Source organism: Eleutherodactylus coqui, chromosome 8 (assembly GCF_035609145.1).
Source record: "Eleutherodactylus coqui strain aEleCoq1 chromosome 8, aEleCoq1.hap1, whole genome shotgun sequence".
Classification (NCBI taxonomy): domain Eukaryota; kingdom Metazoa; phylum Chordata; class Amphibia; order Anura; family Eleutherodactylidae; genus Eleutherodactylus; species Eleutherodactylus coqui.
Window position 1 is genome coordinate 63,196,093 of NC_089844.1, and position 25,485 is coordinate 63,221,577.

General features: G+C 43.0%; 1 protein-coding gene across 4 annotated transcripts in view; it reads right to left on the reverse strand.

Annotated features, from left to right (window-relative positions):
- COL18A1 (collagen type XVIII alpha 1 chain) overlaps positions 1-25,485 on the reverse strand; it is a 195,425-nt gene that overhangs the window by 32,957 nt on the left and 136,983 nt on the right. For 3 of the 4 annotated variants that reach the window (XM_066575741.1, XM_066575738.1, XM_066575740.1), the window contains 13 exons: positions 21,478-21,561; positions 20,352-20,399; positions 19,855-19,984; positions 14,601-14,722; positions 13,651-13,677; positions 13,375-13,566; positions 11,822-11,848; positions 9,438-9,500; positions 9,067-9,153; positions 6,703-6,756; positions 3,013-3,162; positions 2,044-2,097; positions 338-382 (listed from right to left, as the gene is read on the reverse strand). In XM_066575741.1, coding sequence (XP_066431838.1) covers positions 338-382; positions 2,044-2,097; positions 3,013-3,162; positions 6,703-6,756; positions 9,067-9,153; positions 9,438-9,500; positions 11,822-11,848; positions 13,375-13,566; positions 13,651-13,677; positions 14,601-14,722; positions 19,855-19,984; positions 20,352-20,399; positions 21,478-21,561 — 1,083 coding nt within the window. The remainder of the gene's footprint in view (positions 1-337; positions 383-2,043; positions 2,098-3,012; positions 3,163-6,702; positions 6,757-9,066; positions 9,154-9,437; positions 9,501-11,821; positions 11,849-13,374; positions 13,567-13,650; positions 13,678-14,600; positions 14,723-19,854; positions 19,985-20,351; positions 20,400-21,477; positions 21,562-25,485) is intronic. The other variant, XM_066575739.1, reaches the window with a different exon arrangement.

The window sequence follows — 25,485 nt, forward strand, 5'->3', positions numbered from 1 at the left end:
CATTTCCAGGAGGAGCTGACAGCTCCTCTTCAAGTATTATTGTGGCAGTCCTACAAATAGTACACTCAAGGGTCAATCTCCTCTGCATGCTGGGTGAATGTCTGTACCAACTTTTTACACGGCATGCTGGTAGAGCCAAGCACAGAACCGAACATGCCTGTAGCTCACCACTTGTTACCTGGATTATTGGTTCAAGGGAAAAACGAGAGAGAAGCTCCCTCAGATGGGAGGGGATTGGAGACAACGTGGTCTGTGGGACATTGAAAATTATTCCCAGAAAATAAGATATGAACTCAAGGACTGAAACTACTAAGGACTACAGAAGGGATCAACTTACTTTAGGTCCAGGAGCTCCTGGAAGACCAATATCACCATCTGCACCCTGGATAATAGTAAAATAAATATAGAATGAATGAATGATGGACAATAAAGCATAATTCATAACCCTAGGTTGTGTTTATATGGGGCTGACTGACCACAATTATCTTTAGAAAAAAAAAATTCTGACAATTTCTTCTAATGCACTTAAATGAATACTAACTTTACACACAACAGCCTGTCTGTGTATGATGTGTATGATCAATTTTGTAGGGGTCTCTCTTCCAGCACACTTGCCTTCCACTGCATGTCATTAGACATTTGGTTTCTCCTGTAACAGGGACACGGGGACACTGCTTGTTACTACATGCAGGAGAGGGGCGGGCATTCAGATGCTGCCCTGCTAATTTGAGCAGGGTTGGGAAGTGCAGGCCAGGAAGTCCCATCCAGCACAGTACTGGCGGAATGACCGGCTTTAAGAACATCCCCACCACCACCTGCAGGGCAGCAGAAAATAGGAAAATCTACATGGAAAACCACGTTGTCGAAGCAGCACACCTGGGCCAGGAGACAGTATAAAAAAGGTATCAATTGGGCCTTCTTGAGTTTTTTTTGCACACATTAAAAATGCAGCAAGTATGCACCAAAAATGCATATACATACGCAATGAAAACACAGAATGTTTCACGGACCAAAACTGCATATGCTCTATTGGAGATAAATCTGGTGACTGGGCAAACCACGAAAGAGTGGTCATGTTATAGAGGCATTTCTGTGACGCCCTTATGTGTGCAGCCAAGCATTACCCTGCTGGAAAATGCCTCTTGGAAGCCGCCATGAGAGAAACACATGTGGCTGCAGGATGTCCTGAACATATCGCTGAGCTGTCATCATCCCTTATACCAATGCTAGGGGGGACCGAAAGCTATATACGATGACTCCCCCAGACCATCACACCAGCAGTGGGAGCAGTATGCCACTTCACAGCAATGGCAGGATTGAGGCGCTCACTTTTTGGTGTACAGACATGAACATGGCTATCATCAGTGCTCAAACTAAACCAGGATTTGTCAAACAGAGGCAATGGTAAGTGTCTAATTTAGTACACATAATGGGCGCATTGAGACCAAATATCCTTAAGCCAAGTCTCTGGAAATGGTTTTGACAGACATAGGGGTGTAACAATGGTGCTACCTGACTCTAGATTGTGGACAATGAAACAATTGGGGCTGCTCATGCTTGCTAGACAATTAGACTCTTCTCTACTGGTGATCTGTCGAGGGTATTCTGAGCCCAGTCACCCTGTGTGTTGTGTGTGTACTCTCGCGCATCCACTGATCCCAACACCTTCTAACAGTCTGGTCAGAATGGCGCATGTGAAGGCCATTAATCGACACAACCATCCAACTTCTTGTGCATTCCAATAATGTGCTCCCTGTCAGTTAACTGGGCGAAATCTCTTTGATTGCATCGTAGAGGCGTCTAGTGGTCAACAAGCCCTTCACAAGGGGAAAACAAGGTCCACTAGACACAAGTAGCCTCTGAGAGCCATTTTATAGGCCAGGGGTGGAACCACTTTTAAGGCCTCAGGTGGCAAGACCATTTATCTAATCACACCACAACTCTAATCATTTGCATATCTACCTGAGTTTTGCAGAAAAACGATTTCTCCTACTAGGTGCTTTTTTTTTTTTTTTTTACAAAGAGTGAATACTGAAAACTTACCCTCTCACCAGCAGATCCTGGATTCCCCGGGATTCCATCTTTTCCAGGGGGTCCCTAAATCATGCAAGACAAAGAGCATATATTTAAAACATGCAGCTTTTGGATTCTGCTTGTAAATCAGACTTGATGTGAAGAGCAAATCCAAGTTCTTCTGTGTTTTTGAACATTGGTCACTCGAGGTACTTAAAGTGACCCTCCAGTTTCAGGATAAAATCTTGTCCTGCGACAGGAGGGAGCATTTCTATTGCCTGCTGTTAATCTTCTGTGCGAATACCCCTCCAATTCACCAGTTCCCCGTCCCATTTTCAGCTGTCCAAAATGGCCAACACAATCTTCAGACTACCTAATCACCACAGTGCACTGGTAGTAGTAGACTACCTATATACTACACCTGTTCTCTGAGAAAAGAGCAGCATCTATTGTGCATTAGGTAGCTAGAAAATTGCAGTGACATCTTGGTCGGCTGAAAACAAGGTCCAAAACTGATGGATCGAAGGGACATTGGCAGCGAAGAGCAAAAGCAAGTCTTATACTGTCATCTATTTTCTCTCGGGACAGAATTTTGTAGCAAAACTGGAGGGTCGCTTTACAAAAATCTATCATATTCAACATTATGGGCATCTTTAAGAGTATGGTTGCTATCTACTATAATGGTGGATAATATGTTAGATAGCGGGACATTTCATGAGATTCTGGCACTGAAATGGGACAACCGACCGCTGCTTAAGGTTTTTCTGGGGTGTAATGCAGTTTGCCCATGACAACAGAATGGTACCCCCTTTTGCTTGTATCCAATATTGATTGCAGGAACTGGCTACGGGCAGTAAAAGAATGTTCTGTTACAATGATGGAAAAGTGAACTGCGTTGCCCTCATCCAAATGGGACTTTAGAAGTAATCTTTTCTTCTGATATGCTGAGATATAATGGAAATAATACAATAACTTCATCTATAGAGTTTAAAACTTTACCGGAGGACCAGACAATCCAGGAAGTCCAGGGTTACCGGGTAGACCAGGGGGCCCAGGCATTAATGTGGTGTTCGCTCCAAACTGTCCTGGGATTCCAGGCAATCCAGGTACACCAGGAGGCCCGGGTGGGCCAGGCATACCAGGTGGTCCCTGAAGAAGGAACAAGAAAACACAAGTGAGCCATAGCTGAAAGTCACACAGATGTTTAGGACGAGGCACTGAATAACTTTGTCAACTACTTGGCTGTAGGAGAAAATGTATATGTCTCATTGTATTAAATTGTAAATCCTTTCAAGTTTTTTTAATAGCTTCAAATATAAATCAAAATGAAGACCCCCTACTTAACTTATTCACACAACCAAATCCTAATTCCATCCTAGGACAGACAGAATCTGTGTTTACTTGCCCTATTGTACCTCTTCCTATCCCTTGTATCAGAGAACGGAACATGATCCTAAAGTTTGCTTCTCCCGTGCTCCTGCTGCCCCTTCCATACTATACAATACTGTTATAATGTGTCTATGGAGGAAGGACTCGTTGGGGCTTCCATCTACAGGCCTCATAGCAGTCAATGAGACATTCTCTATGGTACATACACCCAAGTTGAAGTCAATAGTACTTAAGTACGTCTTATGCTGCAGACCTGGGTACAATAAATATGGCCCTTTTTGAGGTCAGTCGATTTATTCTAAGAATTACTTTTTTTGGCATATGTAGAGTCGGCCTGTCTGTGCTGCATCAAAAATATTCACAAAAGGTAAACAAATGTCAATCTCCAGTGTGGGAAATACATATTTTACTTGGTAACATTCAATTAAATTACTGCGGGAATGCAAATAAATATTATAAACCACACCACATTATAATGTAAGGGGAGGGTAACAAACTGGAGAGCTATGTGACCAAAAGATAAGACGTGAGTCATGGTGATATAATTGCTGGTGTCTGTTTTCATTTCTAGATTAAATGCGCTGGCAGCCTTTCCTGAATCAAGCACTTGGGCACATTCTCTGGCTTCTTTCCTCTCTGCTTCTCTACCCTTATATGTACTATTTTAATTTTAGTATGGCTTCCTCTGAAGTGATTTCTCCATATGGTATTGTGAGATGCTTTCTTAACAGGGAAGTAGCTATAGGGGGTGCAGAGGTAGCGGTCATTACCGGGCCCTAGAGCCTCAAGAGGGCCAAAGGCCACCCTATTACATAAGAAACCACTAGTATTATAAATGACACATACTAGGGAGGAGGCCTTGTTACAGGTTTTTCATTGGGGCCAATGAGCCTCTAGTTACGCCTTTGATTCTCAAGCTTACTGTAACTTTTACCTTTCTTAAAATCATAGATTTTATGCATTTCAAGTCTAATCTAGGTGGAAGGAAAGATCTGTATTAACCCCTTAATGACGCAGCCCTTTTTCTTTTTCCATTTTTGTTTTTTCCGACCCCCTTCAAAAAAATCGTAACTCCTTTATTTATCCATCGACGTCGCTGTATGAGGGCTTGTTTTTTGCAGGACGAGTTGTATTTTTCAATGGTGCTATTTAAAGAACCATATAATGTACTGAAAAACTTAAAAATTCTAAGTGGAGTAAAATGAAAAAAAAAACGACATTTCGCCATCTTTTAGTGCGTCTTGTTTCTACGGCGCACAAACGGCAACAGAAACGACATTATAACTTTATTCTATGGGTCGGTACGATTACTACCATAACAAACTTGTATAGTTTTTTTTTCACTATACTCCTCTTTTTTTTAAAATGTTTTTCAATTATTTTCTACAGTCATTTTGTGTGCGCAATAACTTTTTTATTTTTCCGTCGACGTAGTTGAGCAAGGTCTCATTTTTTGCGTAATGTCCTGTAGTTTCTTATAGTACCAATTTGGAATACATAAGACTTTTTGATCGCTTTTTATTGCGTTTTTTCTGGGATACAGGGTAACTAAAAAAGTGCATTTCTGGCGTTCTTTATTTTTTTTTCGGACGACGTTCACCGCACAGGAAAAATAATGCACTACTTTGATAGTTCGGACTTTTACGGACGCGGCGATACCAAATAAATATTTTTAATTTATTATTTAGATTTTTTAATAATTGATATGGCAAAACGGGGGTGATTTAAACTTTTACAACTTTTTTTTTCAATTAAAAAAAACTTTATTGATTTTTTTTACATTACTTTGAAGTCCCCTGGGGGACTTTAACATGTGATGCTTTGATCGCTCCTGCAGTATGACGTAGTGCTATAGCATTACGTCATACTGCTTTTTGACAGGCAGTCTATTAAGCCACCCCACAGGGATGGCTTGATAGGCAGTCTGTTAAGGCAGCCCTGCGGCCTTTCATTAGGCCCCCAGCTGCCATGACACCTGCGGGGCTCCCCCGATCTCACCGCGGAGGGGGGCTGCGGGACCCCCGAACATCGTTCGGGGGATTTAAATGCCGCTGTCAGAATTGCCCGCACTGTATGAAGATAGGTTGCCACGCAACCTCTCTTCATACATAGCCCGCGGCTCCATGACGTACTGGTACGTCATTGGTCGTGAAGGGGTTAAAGGCCTCCAACCTGTGGCTCTCCATGCTGGAAGTTGTAATTTTTGTCTCTCTATGCTGGGAGCTTTAGGTTCATAGATTCACATTACGCTGTTAGTTCGAGTTATTAGACCCACGGTTGGGCAGGGATTTGGGGCCGTAATACAGAAGCAAAAATGCGTTCTATGTATCCTGTTTCCCTGAAAATAAGCCCTAGTTACACTACAGAAAAAAAAAAGAATATGTTACTTAGCAGGCTTGGTCCAGGTAATTCCCACTCTCTAGAGGTTCGGCACGGTTCCCGCAGTCCTCGGCCACTCATACACCATCACTTCCTGATTACAGGATTCATAAATCCCACCCCCAGGAAGTGATGGCTGTGATTGGTTCTTCGACCACTGCTTAGCCAATCAATGCAGCGCTGGATAAACCAAACACAGCCATCGCACTGGTTCATCCAGCGATGCATTAATTGGCTGAGCAGCAGTCAAATAACCAATCACAGCCATCGCTTCCTGGAGGCGGGATTTATGAATCAGGAGCTGTGGAGGAATCTGGACCGAGCCTACTAGGTAAGTATAATAAGAGCTCCCCCGAAAATAAGACACTGTGCCTCTTTAGCGGCAAAAATTGATATAAGACAGTGTCTTATTGTAGAGGAAACACAATGGCTGTGTCATCAGACACAATCCCTTTCAGAAAGCAGCAGCTAGTGTGAACAGTTGATCGCCCAGCCCCCACTCTTGCAACCACAGCAAACAGCTGATATTGCTGGGAGAAGCGATGGTCAGCCAGTTACAGATTAATGGCCGTTCTTTAAGAGCATTCCCATTCTGATGGATTTTGAACTGTCCTTGTATTACAAGAACGGCTCTACACTTTGGTTCATAGAGGGCGTCTCAAACAGGTGACTCCACTCTATGATGTTGATATGCCCTAATAGAGCATATGAACAGGAGTTCTGATCTTGGCACAACTCCTTTAAACACATATTTAATGCACCATACAGTAATTAGTATTATCACTTGCAGTTCCTAATAAAATATCCTCCGCATCCTCTGGAAAACGTATGCAGATATTGCAGGAAGAATTTTTCTTTTTCCTTGATGGAAAAACATTTTCAAAAAATGTTGACAAATCTATGACATTGGTATGGACTTACTTTGATGTTCTCTAGATCCGCTCCATATCCAGAACCTTCCATGTCAATGAATGTCTGAAAACAAAAGAATAATGTCAGTGATACAAACACATGCAAGGACAGCCCACAATCTATGGTGTATGGGGGTTACCAGGCTGTGATAACTAGGACTAGAAAGTATGGCTCTGTCCAGTTCTACTCTTTCCCTGAGATAAACAGCCCCAGTGATGTTTGCAAGCTGCTTACTCTATCTAAAGCTACGTTTAGATGGAACGATTATCGTTCAGAAAATCGTTCAAACAATCGAAACTCAATGAGAAATGTCCAGTCTAAACAAGCTACACGAGTTCATGACGACGTCACCAGCTCGTTCACTCGGGCAAAAGAAAAGTTAGATTCCTTGCCCGTGTAAAAGGGGCATTACTCTCATTCCCCCATTAGAAATACATGAATACAGCGAACTTATAACTAGGAGTCTTCTGTATTCTTTGTTAGCCAAGCAGTACAACATATTTTGGATAATACTGCAGCAGTCCTCTGGCTTAGTTTTTTCTACAGTGCTAAAGTCTATCCTGACTAGAGATAAGCGAGCACGCTCGTTTAAGGCAGATATTTGGGCGAGTATCGCTCTTCTCGAGTAACTGATTACTCGTCCGAGCAAATGCGGGGGAAGTGGGGGCGGCGGGGGTGAGAGACATCTCACCCCGCTGCCCCCCCACATTTGCTCGGACGAGTAATCAGTTACTTGAGAAGAGAGATGCTCGTTCGAGTATCTGCCTTAAATGAGCGTGCTCGCTCATCTCTAACCCTGACCTATTTCAGCAAGTTCTATTTCCTGCACTGTGCATAAACAAAGAGTTACAAATTCCTTTTTTTAAAATTTTTTTTCCAGGCGCTCATTTTCAGTGCTGCTTGTAAGATGCACGTGGTGTGTGTATGCCCTGAAAATCGCAGCATGTTCTATTTTAGTGCGTTTTTCCGCGGCGGGAGGTCTCCATTAATAAAGTATTAATGGAGACCATGGAAAAACGCAGTAAAAAATTTTCAGTGATCGCCAGCTGGGACATTTTTGTTTATCCTCGTGGGATTCCCACGGCGTAAAACTGCAGGCGTATCCCTCTCCATCCGTGGGCAGGAGGCCTAATACTGAGTCTATTTGGGGACATTTTTCAACTACTTAAAGAGAACCTATCATATTGAAAATGCTGTCCTGTCTGTAAATAACATGTTACATAGCTGCCAGAGTTGAAAAGATTGATATATATTTTTGTGAGAATTTATTTAGTATAACTTGCAATTTAAATTCCTGCTCATTCTGGGCTTAGAAGTCCAATAGGTGGCCCTGTCTTTGATTAATAGTTATTTCTGAATGCATGCTCATAAGTGGAAGTTTGTCAATCATTGATTAGATAGAGATTTAGATCCGACCACTGGAATGAGCAGGGATTTAGAACTGCCCACTGGAATGAGCAGGGATTTAGAACCGCCCAATAGAATGTGCAGGGATTTAGAACCGCCCACTGGAATGTGCAGGAATTTAGAACCACCCACTGGAATGTGCAGGAATTTAGAACCGCCCACTGGAATGTGCAGGGATTTAGAACCGCCCACTGGAATGTTCAGGGATTTAGAACCACCCACTAGAATGAGGAGGGATTTAGAACCGCCCACTGGAATGAGCAAGAATTTAGAACCGTTCACTAGAATGAGCAGGGATTTAGAACCGCCCACTGGAATGTGCAGGGATTTAGAACTACCCACTGGAATGTGCAGGGACTTAGAACCGCCCACTGGAATGAGGAGGGATTTAGAACCACCCACTAGAATGAGGAGGGATTTAGAACCGCCCACTGGAATGAGCAGGGATTTAGAACCGCCCTCTGGAATGTGCAGGGATTTAGAACCGCCCACTGGAATGAGGAGGGATTGAGAACCACCCACTAGAATGAGGAGGGATTTAGAACCGCCCACTGGAATGAGCTGGGATTTAGAACCGCCCACTGGAATGAGCTGGGATTTAGAACCGCCCACTGGAATGAGCTGGGATTTAGAACCGCCCTCTGGAATGAGGAGGGATTTAGAACCGTCCCCTGGAATGAGGAGGGATTTAGAACCATCCACTGGAATGAGCAGGGATTTAAATCAGTAAATGATCCTTAATGCTAGAAAACTATATATCAATCTTCTCAGCTCCTCCGGCTCTATAACCTGCTGCCTGCAGATCATCACAACATCTTCAATGAGATAGGTTGCCTTTAAAGTGTAAAGCAGGACTCTTAATTCTTGAAGTTACAATCTATCATATAAAATTCCTATAAGGTCTTTTCACGGTCCACCTATAATCCATTTATTATCCATTTTGCATCCTAATTTCTGAAAGCCTACCAGTTTATCCATTTTGGAGCCTGGGCCAGGTGGGCCTGGAGGTCCTGGTGGTCCGGGAAGTCCTCTAGAGCCAACGCCTGGATCACCCTGAAAGAGAAGACAATCATATTTAGAAATGTCAAACATACGCTCTATTTCATGTCGTTGACTAAACTTGTCTTCTATAATCTTCATTCTTGTATTTCACAATCTCATTTTTCCAAACTATATTTATTTCTTTGTATTTTATATAGTATTGCAAAATATTATTAACACAACATTTTAGGCATTCTTAATTCTAACCCTACATAGCCACTATGGACTTACAACAGTGTGCAGATAACATAGGAGGAGATCTTTTTTTTGGCAAGCGAAGGTTTATTATACAGTACCTTTTCTCCCCTCTGTCCCGGATCTCCTGGTGTTCCTGGGAATCCTTGAGGTCCAACTTCGCCCTGTGTGCAACAAACATATACAGAGGTATTTGGAAACATTCTTTATATAAAATAACAGCTTTTGTGGTATCCAAGAGATAGACACCACAAAAGAGTTTATTATATGTCCTGATGTTCCTAATGTGTACTTGTGCTTTTATTATATCTATGGCACTGTGAATGGGTTTTGCCTGGTGTATTATATTTTACAGTTGGTGGCTAGATATAGTATAGCAGAGATCGGGTCAATGAGTGTAGTTTTGTAGTCTCACACCTAGAGCCAATCAGAGCTAGGCTAGTGGGTGGAGTTAAGTTTATAAAAGTTCAGGTACACACCTAGTTTAGTCAGTATGTTGCTGGCTAGAGGTTGAGTCAGCTCATAACAAAAAACTACTTGTTTACTCCTAGTCTAGGAGAAGCAGATGTAGAGGCTCACTATCTGTATCAAAATTAGAGATGAGCGAGTATACTCGCTAAGGCACATTACTCGAGCGAGTAGTGCCTTAGCCGAGTATCTCCCCGCTCATCTCTAAAGCTTCGGGGGGCGGGGAGCGGCGGGGAGGAACGGAGGGGAGATCTCTCTCTCCCTCTCCCCCCTCCGCAACTCACCTGTCACCCGCGCTGGCCCCCGAAACTTTAGAGACGAGCGTGGAGATACTCGGCTAAGGCACTACTCGCTCATCTCTAATCAAAATCCGTATCAAAACCTATGTCAAAATCCACATAAAACATGTGGATTTTGGTGCAATTTTTGGCATGTATTTCGCCTCTTCATTTGTGAGATGAAATGCATTCTGAAAAATCATCAGCATTAACTGCAGATTTAATATCCACATTGCAAATCAAGTTACACAGCGTTTCTTCCCCCGTGGATGAGATTTCTTGCAATCCCATTCACACTCCCGGTATTGTCGGATGCTGTGGATTCTCTGCGGCCAATGCCACTATGTGTGAACATACCCTACAGGTAATTCTTAGAATTAGTCTATGATACTTGTGCATGATTTACCAATAGTTAATTCTTTGTTTCTAGGAAAGGTTTTATTAACATTACAGAGACAAAAAAAACGGGACGAAGAATTCGAAAAATTTCAGAAGTAGCCTAAACCAAGTCTCAAAGCTTAGACAGAGCTGTATTAATGAAAGTTCCTTAACTTTTAGTTTATCCTCCTACAGAGTTGCTTCATATTTGACTGAAATCATCCATGTAACACACTTACTTATTTACTATAAAGAGTTGTATGCAACTGAATGGGCAAAGCTAAAATCATCATTGGTGAGAATTTAACCTTACACAGGTATTCCCAGAATCACCACATGTTGATAGGATAGGTGCTAAATGTGAGATCAAAGTTCATCCTACTGAATATGAGAAAAAGAACTCTTGCCCCCCCCCCCCCTTTCCACCCTGTTAGACCATCAGCAGTGAGGTGTAACTTGAATATTCCATTCAACTCTATGGGATTGCCAAAGATAGTTGAGTCAGTTCTTGGCTTCTATTTGGCAGTCCCATAGGGTTAAATGGAGCAGCAGTGCGTATTCTCAGCGGCCGCCCCTGTTCGACCTCCTTATCACTGCTGGTTGTGCAGTGAGGAGAAAATATTCTTGTGATTGATGAGACGCCTAGTGGTCAAACATTTATCAGCTATCTTGGGTATAGGTAACAAAAGTTAAAGTGAATACACTGTAGTAGTGCAGTACACACGAGGGCCTGTAGAGGGCCAGAGACAGGACTTCTATTGCGAGGGTTAACTAGGGGGTGGAGCAGGAACGAGATAAAAGGCCAGTTCCTACCAAGGAGAGACAGAGTGAGAACCAGCGCAGCAGAGTGAGGTGCTGCAGGCTGGTGGCCTGAAAAGGCTAGAGGTTGACAGGGTGATGCCCCTAATCTCAAACACCCAGGTGAGGTGCTGATATGGACTTGTATTTACGGAGAGTGTCTGGCTGAGAAGGCCAGGTCAACAGCTCAGTGGAGCTGCCGGGCTGTTAGCTCAGAGTGGATGGCTGCTGGATCCTGGCTGCGGATGGGACCAGCTTGGAGATAGAAGCCCTGCGGTGCGCTGCACCTACGAAGTGCGACTGGATCAGGCCGGGATGGCCTGATAACTGGACTATTGTCTGTTTGCCTGAAAGCTAATGTTGGATTTTTTGTTGCTGTATTAAGAATAAACGCAGGTCAAGCCTGCTTTTGGACTGTATCCATTGGTTTCCGGCTTTTGACTACCGCCGACCCGCACTCTACCACGCTAATCTCCCACAACACCTAGAAATGAAGCATGATTCATTCTATCGAACATCAAACACAAGGAAAGGCCTTAGCACTAATAATACAAGTGACTTACAGCTTTGCCATCTTCTCCAGGGTCACCCTGAAATCAGAGAAAGTGTTTAGTTCCTACTAAGAAATATGGCATACACAATATATAGACACAATGCTAGCTACAGAAATTGACCTGACATGACATAAACACAACAAGGAATGGAAAACCTCAAATGCTGCACTGTCCGAGCCACAATGTGTTGGGTGCTATTACCATCAGCTTGTGTCACACAAAGTCACTGATGAACTTGGGATCCTTAATGGCTTAAAGGGGTTTTCCCACAACTTAAAATTGCTTCACAACCACTGTGCCTTTCCTGGTTGCTGCTGACCAGGACATGTGACTGTTACGACCAATCACTGGCCACAGCAATGATTTTGCATAGCCAGTGATTGGCTTGTGGAGTCACATGTCCTGGTCAGCAGCAATCAGGAAGAACAAAGTGGTTATAGAGCAATTTTAAGTCATGGGCAAACCCATTCAGTTCATGAATTCTTACTGTTATTTTGTTAATTTAATGCAGCAATATGTTATACAAAATGATCAAAATTAAAGTATCCCCGTCCAGAGAGACATCTATTGGGCATAATTTACCCACTTTTGGTAATAATGCTATGCAGGACGAGCAGAAGTGACCCATGTACAGAAGATATCGCTACTGCTGTTGTTGAGATATCTATGGAGAATATGCAAGGTACAAGCAGCTCACACACTGTTTCAAGACAGTTAGACATGGTCCAGTCAACAATGCTGAAAATCCTACATAAGATGGTGCATTTTTCCTATTGATCCCAGGTGTTGAAATCTGAAACTTGCTCTTTTTTCACATGGATCACTTCCGCATATCCTGGGTAGTATTATTACCAAGTTTGGTTCAATTACGCCCAGTAGATGTCTCTCTAGACATCTCTGAATATGGATATTTTAATCAGGATCACCCTATATTTAACTTTGGGTATATCTGGATGTGCTACACATATTGACTTTAATGTATGTAGTAGTACTGTATGGAGTATTCAAATATCATTTTTACACTGACACAGAAGGGGGTTCTTTACTGTAAGAGCAGCGAGACTATGGAACTTTCTGTCTGAGGACGTAGTGATAGTGAACTCACTAAAGGCCTGAATGCCTTCCTTGAGCATTACAATATCACATGTTATAGTCATCCATAACTTTAGAAGGGTTGGTGATCCAGGGATTATTCTGATTGCCACATTGGGGTCAGGAAGGAATTTCTTTCCTTAAAATGAGGATAATTGTTTTTTTTAGCTCATTGCGGGTTTTTTTGTATTCTTCTGGATCAACATTGCAGGATAATAGGCTGCACTGGATGGACATATGTCTTTTTTCGGCCTTACATACTATGTTGCTATGTTAGCATGTATGTGACATTGATGCCAAACAAATAGTCACCAGATAACCCACTAAGAACATAACATTATAGTTTTCATGGCAGTCAGTTTTCATAACTGAGCTGATTTATGAATAAGTGTATGCCAATAAAACTGGAAGAGATGTTCAAGCCTGTCTAGTTTCTGTGTGTGGCAAGACCTTGTGAATATATCACTTACAGGCTCTCCGTCCTTTCCTGGAGGTCCCTGTGGACCTGGAGGTCCCTGAGGTCCTGGAGCCTGCTGTATAGTAGTGCCATCACTTGTCTGTAAAATGGTTTGCCCAGGCGGACCAGGTGGCCCCGGCTGACCAGCGATTCCAGGTTCTCCTTTCTGCCCCTTTGCTCCAGGGTATCCAAATCCTGCAACACCCTGTCAAAAGAGAATTGGATTATCAATCTGTAGATAACTAATCAGTAAACTCTAACTAATCACATATCTAGAGCGGATACTTACTTTAACTCCAAGTTCGCCTTTCTCTCCCTAAACAAAAAAAATGTTTTAATTCCACATTATTTGTCTTGAATACAGCCCCATGCGGAGAGAAATCCTAAATAAATAGGGTTAAAACATGTGCAGAAGTCCATAAACTGTTCATGTGTTTAACATCAATAACAAGACAAGACACGTTCTACAAGTTCCTGCAACAAACAGAAACTTGCAGGGATCCGCCTTTCTCCTGCCCCTTCATCTTTGGCTATGGGGCAAGCTAGAGGGGCAAGATTTAACTTTTGCATTCTGCATTGCAGACAGAGATGTTGGGAAGGTTTCTGCTGAAGCAAGCTCCCCCTCAGCCAGGGACACAGTTCTACAAACCCTCGCTTTGCACTAAGGGGGTTCGTAGAAACACTTTAAAATGTTTTTTCCAAAAATATCATTAGAATGATGGTCTCAAGATCCCTATTCCTCTTTACCACTAGAGGAACAGTTTAAATGTAAAAAAACAGCCATCAAGCATGACCTATGGGGCTAATAGAGACAGTGTGTACAGTGCTCTGCTGTTTTCATCAGTAGCATGAATGGCTGTCTCTTTCAGTCCCATAGATTTTCTATTGATCAGCATGGCGTACGGTTGACCGCCACTCCATTGAAATTCCTTTCTGTAGTTATGCAGTGAGGAAGAATAGGGGTTTTGGGACATCTTTGTTCTAGTGATCGTTGGGGATTCCAGCAATGGGGCCCACAGTGATCATTTATCAACAATCAGGGGTTGGTGGCCCTTTATCTTAGATGTTATTTGTGGAAAAGGCCAATTAACGTTAGTGTCACTTTATAAAAATGGTATAAACACATACAATATGTGTAATTTGTAGTCTTAAAGATGACCAAAAAATGCCATAAATTCTTATTTTCAGCCAAGACTAATGGTAATATCCCAGAAACTACTTAACAACCACCACTCTTACCTTTTGTCCTTTAGCGTCAACACCTGAGCTTGAACTGGCACCGGCTTCTCCTTTAGGACCTTCAGGACCTCTATCACCCTTCTCACCTCGGTCTCCTTTCTCTCCCCTCTGGCCTGGCTGACCTGCAATATAAGACTTCTAGCATTAATACATTTGCCCTTCAGAAATGGATTATTAAGGAAAAAAAGTCTTTTTGATTTTTTTTTTACTGATTTTGAGCTGTTTGACGCATAAACACCACTTTAGAGATTACATATAAAAATAATCTATGTAGAAAGAGTAGTAATTTAGCAACTGTATTACTGTACTGAACCGGTCGCTGCCAGTATTGTAGTTCAGAGCTGCATTCATACTTCTACTGGTTGTCCATGGAAATATCCCAAGCTTGTGGTCAGACATATTACTAACATGTGATCCGTGCTCCTATAATGCAGTGGGATTACTGTATAGTGCCTGGTGTAAAGTTGGCATTTCCTAGAAGGTAAGTGACCAAGGCAAGCTCTGACTGTGGGATATAGCAAAAGCAAGGAATGCTGGGAGATTTCAGCTCTAAAGCCTACAGGATTTTGAATGCAGCTCTGAACTACGGTATAGGCTGTATTTTAGAACCAGTACAATATAAATAATTTAGTGTGTTGGCTGATTGGTGGTGTTGATCAGCTATGGTGTTATTAATCAGCCATGGTGTTTTTTTTGTAAGTCCACCTTGTGCTGACCAAACAACTCTGATCCATCAAGGCAAGGACTTCACAAGACCTCTGAAGGTGTCCTGTGGTATCTGGCACCAAGATGTTAGAAGTAGATTCTTTTAAGTCCTGTAAGTTGCGAGGTGGTGCCACCCAACTATACGATGGGTGTATTAGGACTTCTACTCACAGAGCTTATGAGGTATACTAGTACCAGTGTTTCTGGTGGCACAATGCGCTACTTACTAATGTAATATAGTGAAAGGGATTGGAGTTGGTCAGAGGTCCAAAAGCAGCAGAGCTGGACAGCAGCCGTGTGCTAACAGGACCTGTAATGATGTTACTGCCATGTGATCAGTCACCGGGGCTCTGAGCTCTGCCGCTGATCACATGACAGTGACATCATCACAAGTCCTGTAAGCACATGGCTGCTGTCAGGCTCTGCATGTTTTACGACCTGAGATGATGTCACTATCATGTGATCAGGGGCAGAGCTCAGAGCCCCGGTGATTGATCACATGCCGATGACATCATCACGTCACTCACTCGGTCACTCACAGACAGGTGTTCATTAGTATTTTCATAGGGAGAAATAACGCTACATATCTTTTCTTGTAGACTTTATGACATTTTCTCCTGCCTCTTACCCTTTTGGGATCCCTGATGAGGCAGGTTAAATATGCTGATGAAATGTGTAGGGCCAAATAGTGTTGTAATTAGAGGCATAGCAGGAAGAGCTTTGAGTTTGGAGTTACTTCTATCAGAGTGGTTGCCCCGATATTGAAATATAAAACACAACATGATCTTCTAAGGTGCAATGTAGGAGGACAACCATGGCTGCACAAAGCTCTGGTTCTAGGCTTGGGTTGATCAATAGGCTACTGAAACCTGTAAGTTGGTTGCTCAAGCCATTCCTGAGCAATTTTGGCATTATCCTGCTGAAAGAGGGCACTGACATTACAGAGAACTGTTGCCATTATGGGGTGTAGTTGGTCTGCAACAATATTTAGGTAGGTGGTGAGTGTAAAAGTAATATCCATGTGAATTCTAGGGCCCAAGGTTTCCCAGCAGAAGATTGCATCACAATGTCTCCGCCGGCTTGCCTTCCCACAGTGCATCCTGGTGCCATCTTCTTCCTGGGTAAGAGGCACAGATGGACCTCGCCATCCACATGATATGAAAGAAAACTTAATTAAACAGACCAGGCTATCTTCTATCATGGTCCAGTTCTGATGCTCTAGAGCCATTGTAGGCACTTTCGCGGTGCACAGGGGTCAGCATGGGCACTCTGATTGATCTACAACTATGCAGTCCTGTAAGCGTGGTGACCGCTCCTTACTGTAATTTTACTGATGTTTTATACAATTATATTCTTAGTGCTCTGTTGTTTTAAAAGAAAATATGAGGGAAACTGGTTCTTACAAGATCAGAGGAGAGAAGATAACGAAGCTGGAGCGCGATGCGTGCTAGGGTGCACGCAGCGTAAAGAGACTAGAGGCAGAGACAGACATAGACTCGGTGCATTGCCTTCAGTAAAAGAACTAGATGTTATTGGTAGCTGTGAGAAGAACAGCTGGAAAATCCCCCATGTATTCTGCCATATAGCGTCTACATAAGGCCAAGCCAGAAGCACCAGAGTCTGGTGTCTAACGGGGAAAGGAAAAGCCAGTCGGAACCCGAAGCATCCAACAATGCCATAAATGAAAAACTGTAATTAACGAGTTGTGAAGTGGCGGGATGAAAATGTTTTGTTACCATGCAATAATCTCCGCCTTGTTATCGCCACATTCCTTTCCAGGAACCCTGCGGACTATAGTATTTTGCCCAAAGAGAAGCTGGGGTCTTCTGAACATAATAAATAAATAAATCTTGGTATTTGTATAGAACCAACTTATTCCGCAGCGCTTTCAGGTAATTATTATTTATTACCCCCCACCAAGTTGGGTTCTCATTTTACCGACCTTGGAAGGATGGAAGGCTGAGTCAACCTTGAGCCGGCTACCTGAATCACACAGGGATCGAACTTGCAACCTTCAAGTCGTAGGCGAGAGCTTACATAATGTGTCATTTCTGGAGTCGGCTAAGGACCCTCAGCCCGCTGGCCTATCCTTGAACCTGATGTCCCTCCCAGTTACCTACTAAAATCCCCCTAAAGCACTATACACAGCAAGCTTTAAAAGGGGTTGTTCAGTTGCAGAAAAACGTAACTGTTTTCTTCCAGAAGCAGTGCCACGGCTGCCCATTGTTTAGTCCCATATTTCAGCTCGGCTCTATTGAAGAGCTGAGAAAAATCTGCATCAAAATCTGTATCAAAATTCTGAACATATGGCGCAGATTTTCATGCGAATGCACTGCAGACTTCATACTTAAAAGTGAAAGGATGAAGCCACGTCAAATCTGCATTAAATAGCGCACGGATTTTACTGCGGATTTACTGCATTTTTTTTTTCATCAGCAGAAAAGCCGCAGCAAATCTGCAACGTGTGAACAAACCCTTAAAGAGGTTCTGTAGCATGACAGCATGTATAATAAAGAATAATCTATCCCCTACTATACATTCTAAAGAATATTAAAAGTCATCTTCCAGGACTGCTTTTACATGGTTAGAGAATTTCTCAGTAAGGGCTTAAACAGACGGGCGTGATTTAGTCCTAGTATGCGGCCATGATAATCGCAGCCACATAACGGGACGAAACAAAACCATTGATTTCAATGGTTTCATTTTCACTAGCAGTATTCTCAACTGTTAGGTAGTGGTGTATCTTGTCTCCACCACAAAAATTGGTGGAAACCTGGAGTTGTGCTGTGGGAGGTATAGGGTACGCCCACAGCTGCGGATTGGCTTGGCTGTGTGATACCCCCTCCTGTCTCAGGTTAAAGCGGCTTGCCAGAAGGGGTCCCTGCAATGGCCCAGGCTGTAATTGTGTTCTCGGCCGGCCTCCCTGCAATATGGCATGCTGTCCCCGCGCGGCCCCACTTATAGAGAGTGATGGAGCGCAGGTGCCTGGAGGAGACTGGCAGCACCCAGGGAGGACAATGACAGCGCAGCCGGAAGCACAGAGGGGAGGACAGCGCCGGAGGAGAGTGAGGGAGCGTGGCTCCGTCACATGACACGGGGCGGGGGACACATTGACAGCGGGGCCGTGAGTGGAGGATGGTGGTGGAGGAGCAGAGTGACAGCGGGGATGTCAGGGCAGAGGGAGCCGATAAATAGGCAACGGTGGGTAACAGTCACAGCGGCCCAGGGAGTACAGGTAGTGGGTTCGGCATGGGAGACTCATAGCAGCTGTGGGTTGACGCGGGTCGGCAAGGCAGATGGGAGCCGAGACACTAACACCAGCGTCTTTAGCAGGTGATATGGGAGTGCTGCTGTATGTGTCAGCAAGCCCTCCCCTACAACTCAAACAGGCCAAGCCATGTCTCCACCCATTCTTCCGTTGGAGACAAGATACACCAGTACCCACCCGTTAATACTATGTCCGAGAAAGATAGGGCAGGACCTATCTTCCCACTTTTTTTTTTTCAAACTAGCAGGGACTAGCAAAGCATTTGAACAGACAGAAGGAAAAAAAACTTGGTTCATGTGCATCTACACTTCGTTGCAGCAAGTGTATTAGTGCATCTGAAGAAGCCCTAACTTCTAATATTCTCTACGGGCTCAGTCACATCAGTGTAGCATATTACAGATGCTTAAAATGCAGCGTGTTAACGCAAAGCAAAAATGCAGTAAGGTGAAGGAGATTTCTCCTTCCTTCCTGCGGATATACACATGCAGCATTGTATTCACTGCATATTTTTACAGCTCCCATAGACTTGCATGGGCTATTTCGATCCATAATATAAACCAAAATGGGTCAAGAGGGGTGTCGTCTCTCCCCAAGGAGAGCACCCAAAAAGTGTGTGAAGACACCTAGGGGGTGAGTGGGTTGGGGGATGGCATCATCTCTCCCCCAAGAGAGCACCCAGAAGGAATGTGAGAAGAGGAGTATGCATGGCCATATAAGTCTTCCCACTCACCTATCAGGTGTCTTCTCACACCCCTTCTGGGTGTTCTCCCTGGGAGAGACAATCCCATCCCCCGACCCACTCACCCCCTAGGTGTCTCCACACACTTTTTGGGTGCTCTCCTAAAGGAGAGATAACACCCCTCTTGAGCCACATCACAGGCCTCTCTCTAGCCAAGCCAGAAACCTACTGCACACTGATGAGGGGCAATCACCCCGAAACAGCTGTCTGTGTATGGATTCTGGTTTGGTTTCCTATTCCCAATCATTGTTATAAAAACCTATATAAACGGTCTGACATTGATATGCAGGAATGCTGCCATCCAATAGGTAGAGGTATTGTTCCATCTTCCTTATTTGCATGAACCAAAATAGAACATGCTGCAATTTTTTTCCTGCACATAAAACACACATGTGAATGCCCCCAAGGCCCTTGATACTCAGTCAAAATATGCCCATATGAGTGAGCCCTATCATGTACGGAAGGGGTATATAATACCAAATATAAAGAATTGATGACTTAATTTTGAACACAATATTCTATTTCGTCCTGAAACTCCTGACCTTCTACTTCCACTTTCTGAACAGTCACTTCCTTTTTGATGGCAGTCTCCTTTTCCAAAGATGGTCCCTGTATGGGAGGGACTGTGATGGGCGCCTGTTCCTTGAGCCTCGTTGGAGCCTTAGTCACCGCCTAAGTTACAGATTGGAAAAACACATTTTTAGAATTGCATTCATTTTTACACTCAGATATCGATCTTTATGGTGGAAATATACAGGATTTGGGTTTTTATGGTGTGCCGCGCACTTCCACTCTGCATATAGACTACTCTGGGGATAAACCTATATACATTTGTCCCCCTAATAGAGAATTTAGACAAGGGCTTAGGAAAGATACTTAGACTATGCTAGTGCTAGATAATTATAAAGAAAATTATAGACCAATTCTATTTAAGAATATATTACAATAAAAATCCATTCTATTGTAAAACATGGGCAGAAATTTTGCTACAAATACAGTGTATTGTTGTATATGTAAAGCTTCTCGATCTTCATCTTACCTTCACAACCTCTTTTTCTGGAATGCCACTGCCAAAATCTCCAGAGATCTAAAACAATGTAGAAATAAATTTACAAAATGACCACTAGATGGCGATAAATATACTTAAAGCTCACATCAACCACTAGGTGGCAGCAGTCTGCAAATTTTTAGGGCACTGATGCAGTGAAATTAATTTTATTTAGTGTAAATAAAAGTATATTTTTTTAAACAAACAGAGAAACGTTAAAATATTCTAGAATGTGTTTGTGTCTGCTGTGATCTAACATTTACGTTGATTTAGAAAATGACCAAGTTTGTGGAATTGTGCTGGAGCTACGGCTGCAGACAGATTTGGGTATAATTCTGTGTTTTTCAATAGTTTATAATTTTTATTAGCATTATTGATTTATTTTTGTTCTACTTGTCTCTTTTTGTGCTTCAACCTGCTTTATAGAAGGTGACAGGGGAAAATGCCCCTAATGACGTGACAATTGTCACCACCAGGGCTATGTTAGTCCTAGCTATGGACAAGCAAAAAATGCAGACAAAAGTGAGAAAAATGTTACAAAAAAAATTGCAACGTTTGCAGGGCATTTTTAATCTTCCTACTGAGCTTCAGCCAACATCCCGATGCAGCATTTTTTCCCAGAAAAAGCGCAACAAAAAAAGCTTGCGGGAAAAACACGAAAAATATGTTTTTTCTAAAAGGACTATGTGACATCAGCCTAAGGCCGGCTGTCCACGGGCGATACGGTATCCCACGGCGGAGCTTTGCCGCGGGAGCCGCCGCCGAATCTCCCCCGGTCAGCCATATCTAATAGATAGGCTGACCGCGGAGAATCAGGGCAATTTGCAGCATGTTGCAAATTAACGGCCGCGAGTGGAGAATCGCAATGATTCTCTGCTCATGGACAGGTGCCGGCGCTTTTCATAGCAATGCTATGGGAAGCGTCGGCCGGCGTGATCTGCGGCGGTTTACCGCCGGCGAAATCACTGCCGTGGACAGGGGGCCTAAACTTCTCTTCCATAAAGACCACCACCTGATGCTGCAGTAATGAAGGAACTGTTGCATAAGCACTCATTACTAGTCAAATTGGGGAAGGATAATCAGGCACACATGTAACAAAAACAGAGGATGGACTCACCCCGTCAGAATCGTCTCCTTCCTCGTCACATTGCATCTCAGCTGCTCTGGGATCATTTATGATCTTCAGTTCTGATATTACTCCCTAAAAATTAAAAAGAACACCATTAATTCAAATGTCCAAGTCTGTCTGTCTACCTATATGTATACACTACCCTGCAGAAAGGATGTGGACACCTTTATCAGTAGAATGGCTCCTGTTTTATCAGCATGTCACGTGTCCTAAACCATGCTACATAAGATGATGCAGACCCTTGGGGGTGGAGGCCATAGTTTGTGACCGCAACCACACGCTATGACATACATGGGTTATGTGGATGCACACAAGCCGTCCATCACAAAGCGCAATGCATCGGCCCATCTACGGTGGTGCAAGGAACATCATCGTTGGAGGGTTGAGCAGTGGAAGAACATTCTATGGAGTGATGAATCACACTACTCAATCTTCAAATCAGAAGGCTGTTTCAGGGTGTGGAGGATGGCTGGGGAACATCTTTTGCCTGACTGTGTTTGTGCCAACAGTCAGGTACGACGGAGGTTCCATTATGGTCCCCCGACGCTTTATGTGGCATGGTCTCTGTCCGTGGGTTGTAGGGGTAGGAACCACGAACACGGAGGTGACCCTGACTTTCTAGACAGTAATGTGATAATACTCTGGCAATGGTCAATACTTCCAACAAAACAACGTGCCTCGTTACAAATCCATAACAATCACTGCGGCAGAAAAATCCCTAAATTATATATACAACTCACTGAAAGGAACTTGTTAAAATATAACGTTTTTTGAATATGCATTACATTTGGCGTATCCACGTGTATTTGTTTATTATGTGACCACGGGTCACTGATTGTGATAAGAGAATAATCGGTCCTAATGATGATGGTAAAATACTAATCCCTTTCTTGTCACCTATATCGATTACCAGAGGTAAGTAATATATATTCACGGTACCATCCTCTTAGATAGAAACAAGGATCTTCTTCCACCTAAGGTCCTAAGGTGATCCCTATTCATTCTAAAGCACTTCTATGAATATGGTACGGATCTACAACCACCGCCGCCAAAACGAGCAATAACCAGTGGAATCACGTATAACGCCTTGCTGTGGTGAGACGCAATTTATGTGCTGAACCCTCTATAGCAGGGTCCAGCAAGACCAATGTCTCATATATTTGCCGAATAGCTCTTCACTTAGGAGCTTTGATATATTTACCTAGGGAACTGATATATCATTCCCTGGTTACCCTCCCCCCCCCCCCCCCCCCCCCATCAACACGTTTCCACAGACCATAAACTATAGCCTGCTCCATCAGGATGGCGCATTAACGCATGTGTGTAGCCATTCAGGCTATGGTCATTTTTCAGAGAACATAGAGATAGCCTACAGCCTTTGCGGTTGCAATAGATGTGTCACAGATCACAAATCCAACACTGTTTTACATTAGTTTGAGGATATGGATGATCTAGGATTGGGCTGGCTACACAGAATTCTAACCTGAACCCTACTGAACATTTCTGGGATGAACTAGTACGTCAGGAAATATAAAAAGCATCCATCCTTTTTGAGAGAGCTCGCCAGACATTTGCAGGATGAATGGAGGGAAACACCAGCTGAAGTGTATGAGATATTAGGAGAGTATCTAATGTCATTAGGGCCAAAGGAGCCCCACTAAGTATTAAGATATGTAACTAAATACTACTTTTGATTCTTACTCAGGTGTCCACCTACGTTTGGCAGGATAGTGTATATATATCTGCCATATAAGTGGGATATATTATTTACAGTATTGTGGATTATTTACCATTTATTGGATACACATTTATATTGACTAGAATGACTACCAGAATTACTACTGAGAAATCATCTAATCATTTCTAAAAAGTCCACCTTAAAAAATGGAAATGAAACAAAACGGAAATAAACGGAAATATTTAAGTTTTTAATGAAAACCATTGAAATCAATGAAGAACAAAATGAAATCATTTAATTCCACTTCTCTGCTTCTCAAATGGAAAGGAAAAATGGAAATGCGCCCCACAGTCCAACGCCAGTGTGGATCAGCCCTTTTTTTGCAGTTTTTAGACTGCAGTCATTTATAAATCAGACAACCTGCATTACACAGAAACACCACAAGGGGGCACTGAGTGAACACCACAAGGCAGCTCTCTATATGGCCCACTAAAAGCTGGTTATTAAAGTGAATGGATTCATCTTAACAAATATTATTGTTTAAGTAGTTTAGAAAATCCAGACCTAATTACGGAAAACAAGAAAATATTCACTGTTTTAGTGCGAGCTAAAAAAAAATGGTATCATTGACCAACGTCTCAATATTTGCAGTCCGGCTAATCTGTAAACCCAGATTCTTGCCAATTTAATGTGGACTTTTAAGAAAACACTAAGTATTTCCAAATTAATCATGGACAGCAAGTACAAAACAAAAATCAACAAGTTGGCTGTAATACAAACACGGATTTAGTTGTTCTTGCAATTAGACTTTAACCCTTCAATTAAAAGGATTTAGTTTCATTTTACAATTTAACCCTTTCCAATCCAATTTGTAGCCCCTAGGGGGGGCTTACTCTTTTTCTGCCGTTATACAATGGCGCTATCTGCTGGCTAAAGCCAGTACTGCATGAGGTGACCAGTGGATAGGCTCTGACAGCAGAGAGGCTGGCAATATACAGTAAGAGAACCCTGACGGATGTCTTCCAACATCAGCGCTCTACAGCCCTAAATAATAGGGCCTTCAGACGTCAGATAGTGGATTGGTAAAGGTTAAAGGGCCACTCCACCGATTTTTTTTCTCATTCACTATGTAGCTACCCCCACCCCCTTTCCCCCCAGTATATATAAGTATAAGGGCTAGTGTTACCTTGGTTGTTTCTATCTGAAATTCCTGTCCTCATTCTTCTCAGATGGTCATGTGATCTCAATTATGATCAGCTCAAACCTACTTGGGGTTATGTGTTCAGTTTCTAGTCAAATTCTCAGATTCTGTGATGCTGTTACATCAATCCAACACAGAAACTGTCCAGAGGGGCATACAGGTTTTCCTGTCATAGTAACTGATGCTAATCACACAGCTCCTGTCACACAGCTTTCATAGAGGAGATTACAGCTCAACCTACTGACTGTATACTTATGGTTTGCAGCTTATTTAGGTGAACATAAAAGGTAATGATAATTAAACTGTCGCCCCAGTAGGCAGAAATGGTATTGCCTCTGCTGATGTTGTGCTGATGCATCATGGGAAAGATGTGAAACTGAAAGTTAAAAAATCTCAGCCTCAAGATGGAGCCTGATAAGCATTAGACAAGAGGCTGCACTGCAGGGTAGTGGTTGCAATGCACAGAGGAGACCTCCAAAGTGTGACAGGCAATGAGCTGAGGGATGCAGGATTGGAAAAAATGTGTTTTTAGCGAAGTGGCCTTTTATGCCTAATGCCTCACAAACTATAAAGGTTTTACAACAGTACCAAAAGTACATTATATGATACTACTATATAAGCACTTATAATGCTGACACTACAGTTTGGCAGTCATTATTAAACATTTACAAATATATTAGGCAGGGGAGCTGGAGGAGGGCAGGGAGGCATGTGCCCCTGGTGCAGTAAGGAGGGAGGGGCACCAGACCTGCTTACAGTGAAAGGAGGTAATCAGCTGATGGCTGCAGGAGAGCAGAGAAATGCACTACTTTTAGAACTGAAGGACCATTGATGTGATGATAATGTGTAGAAGGGCTGCTGGACTTTTGATGATGTCCTGAGCATGTCATCAGCCCCATAAGTGGGAAGAGTCCGATTCCAGGCTATGCTGTTGGGAAGCTTCCTGCAGTATATGATATGGAGCAGATAAGAGAGATCTAATTCTGTGTGAGGGCACATAGGAGGGCACTTTTACTGTGGAGGGGGAGCAAAGGAGGATTATCCCCTTGTGTTAGAAGGACGGGGAACCTAAGTCTAGGGATTTGTGCCTTGGATCTCTTAAGACCCTAGCAACCCC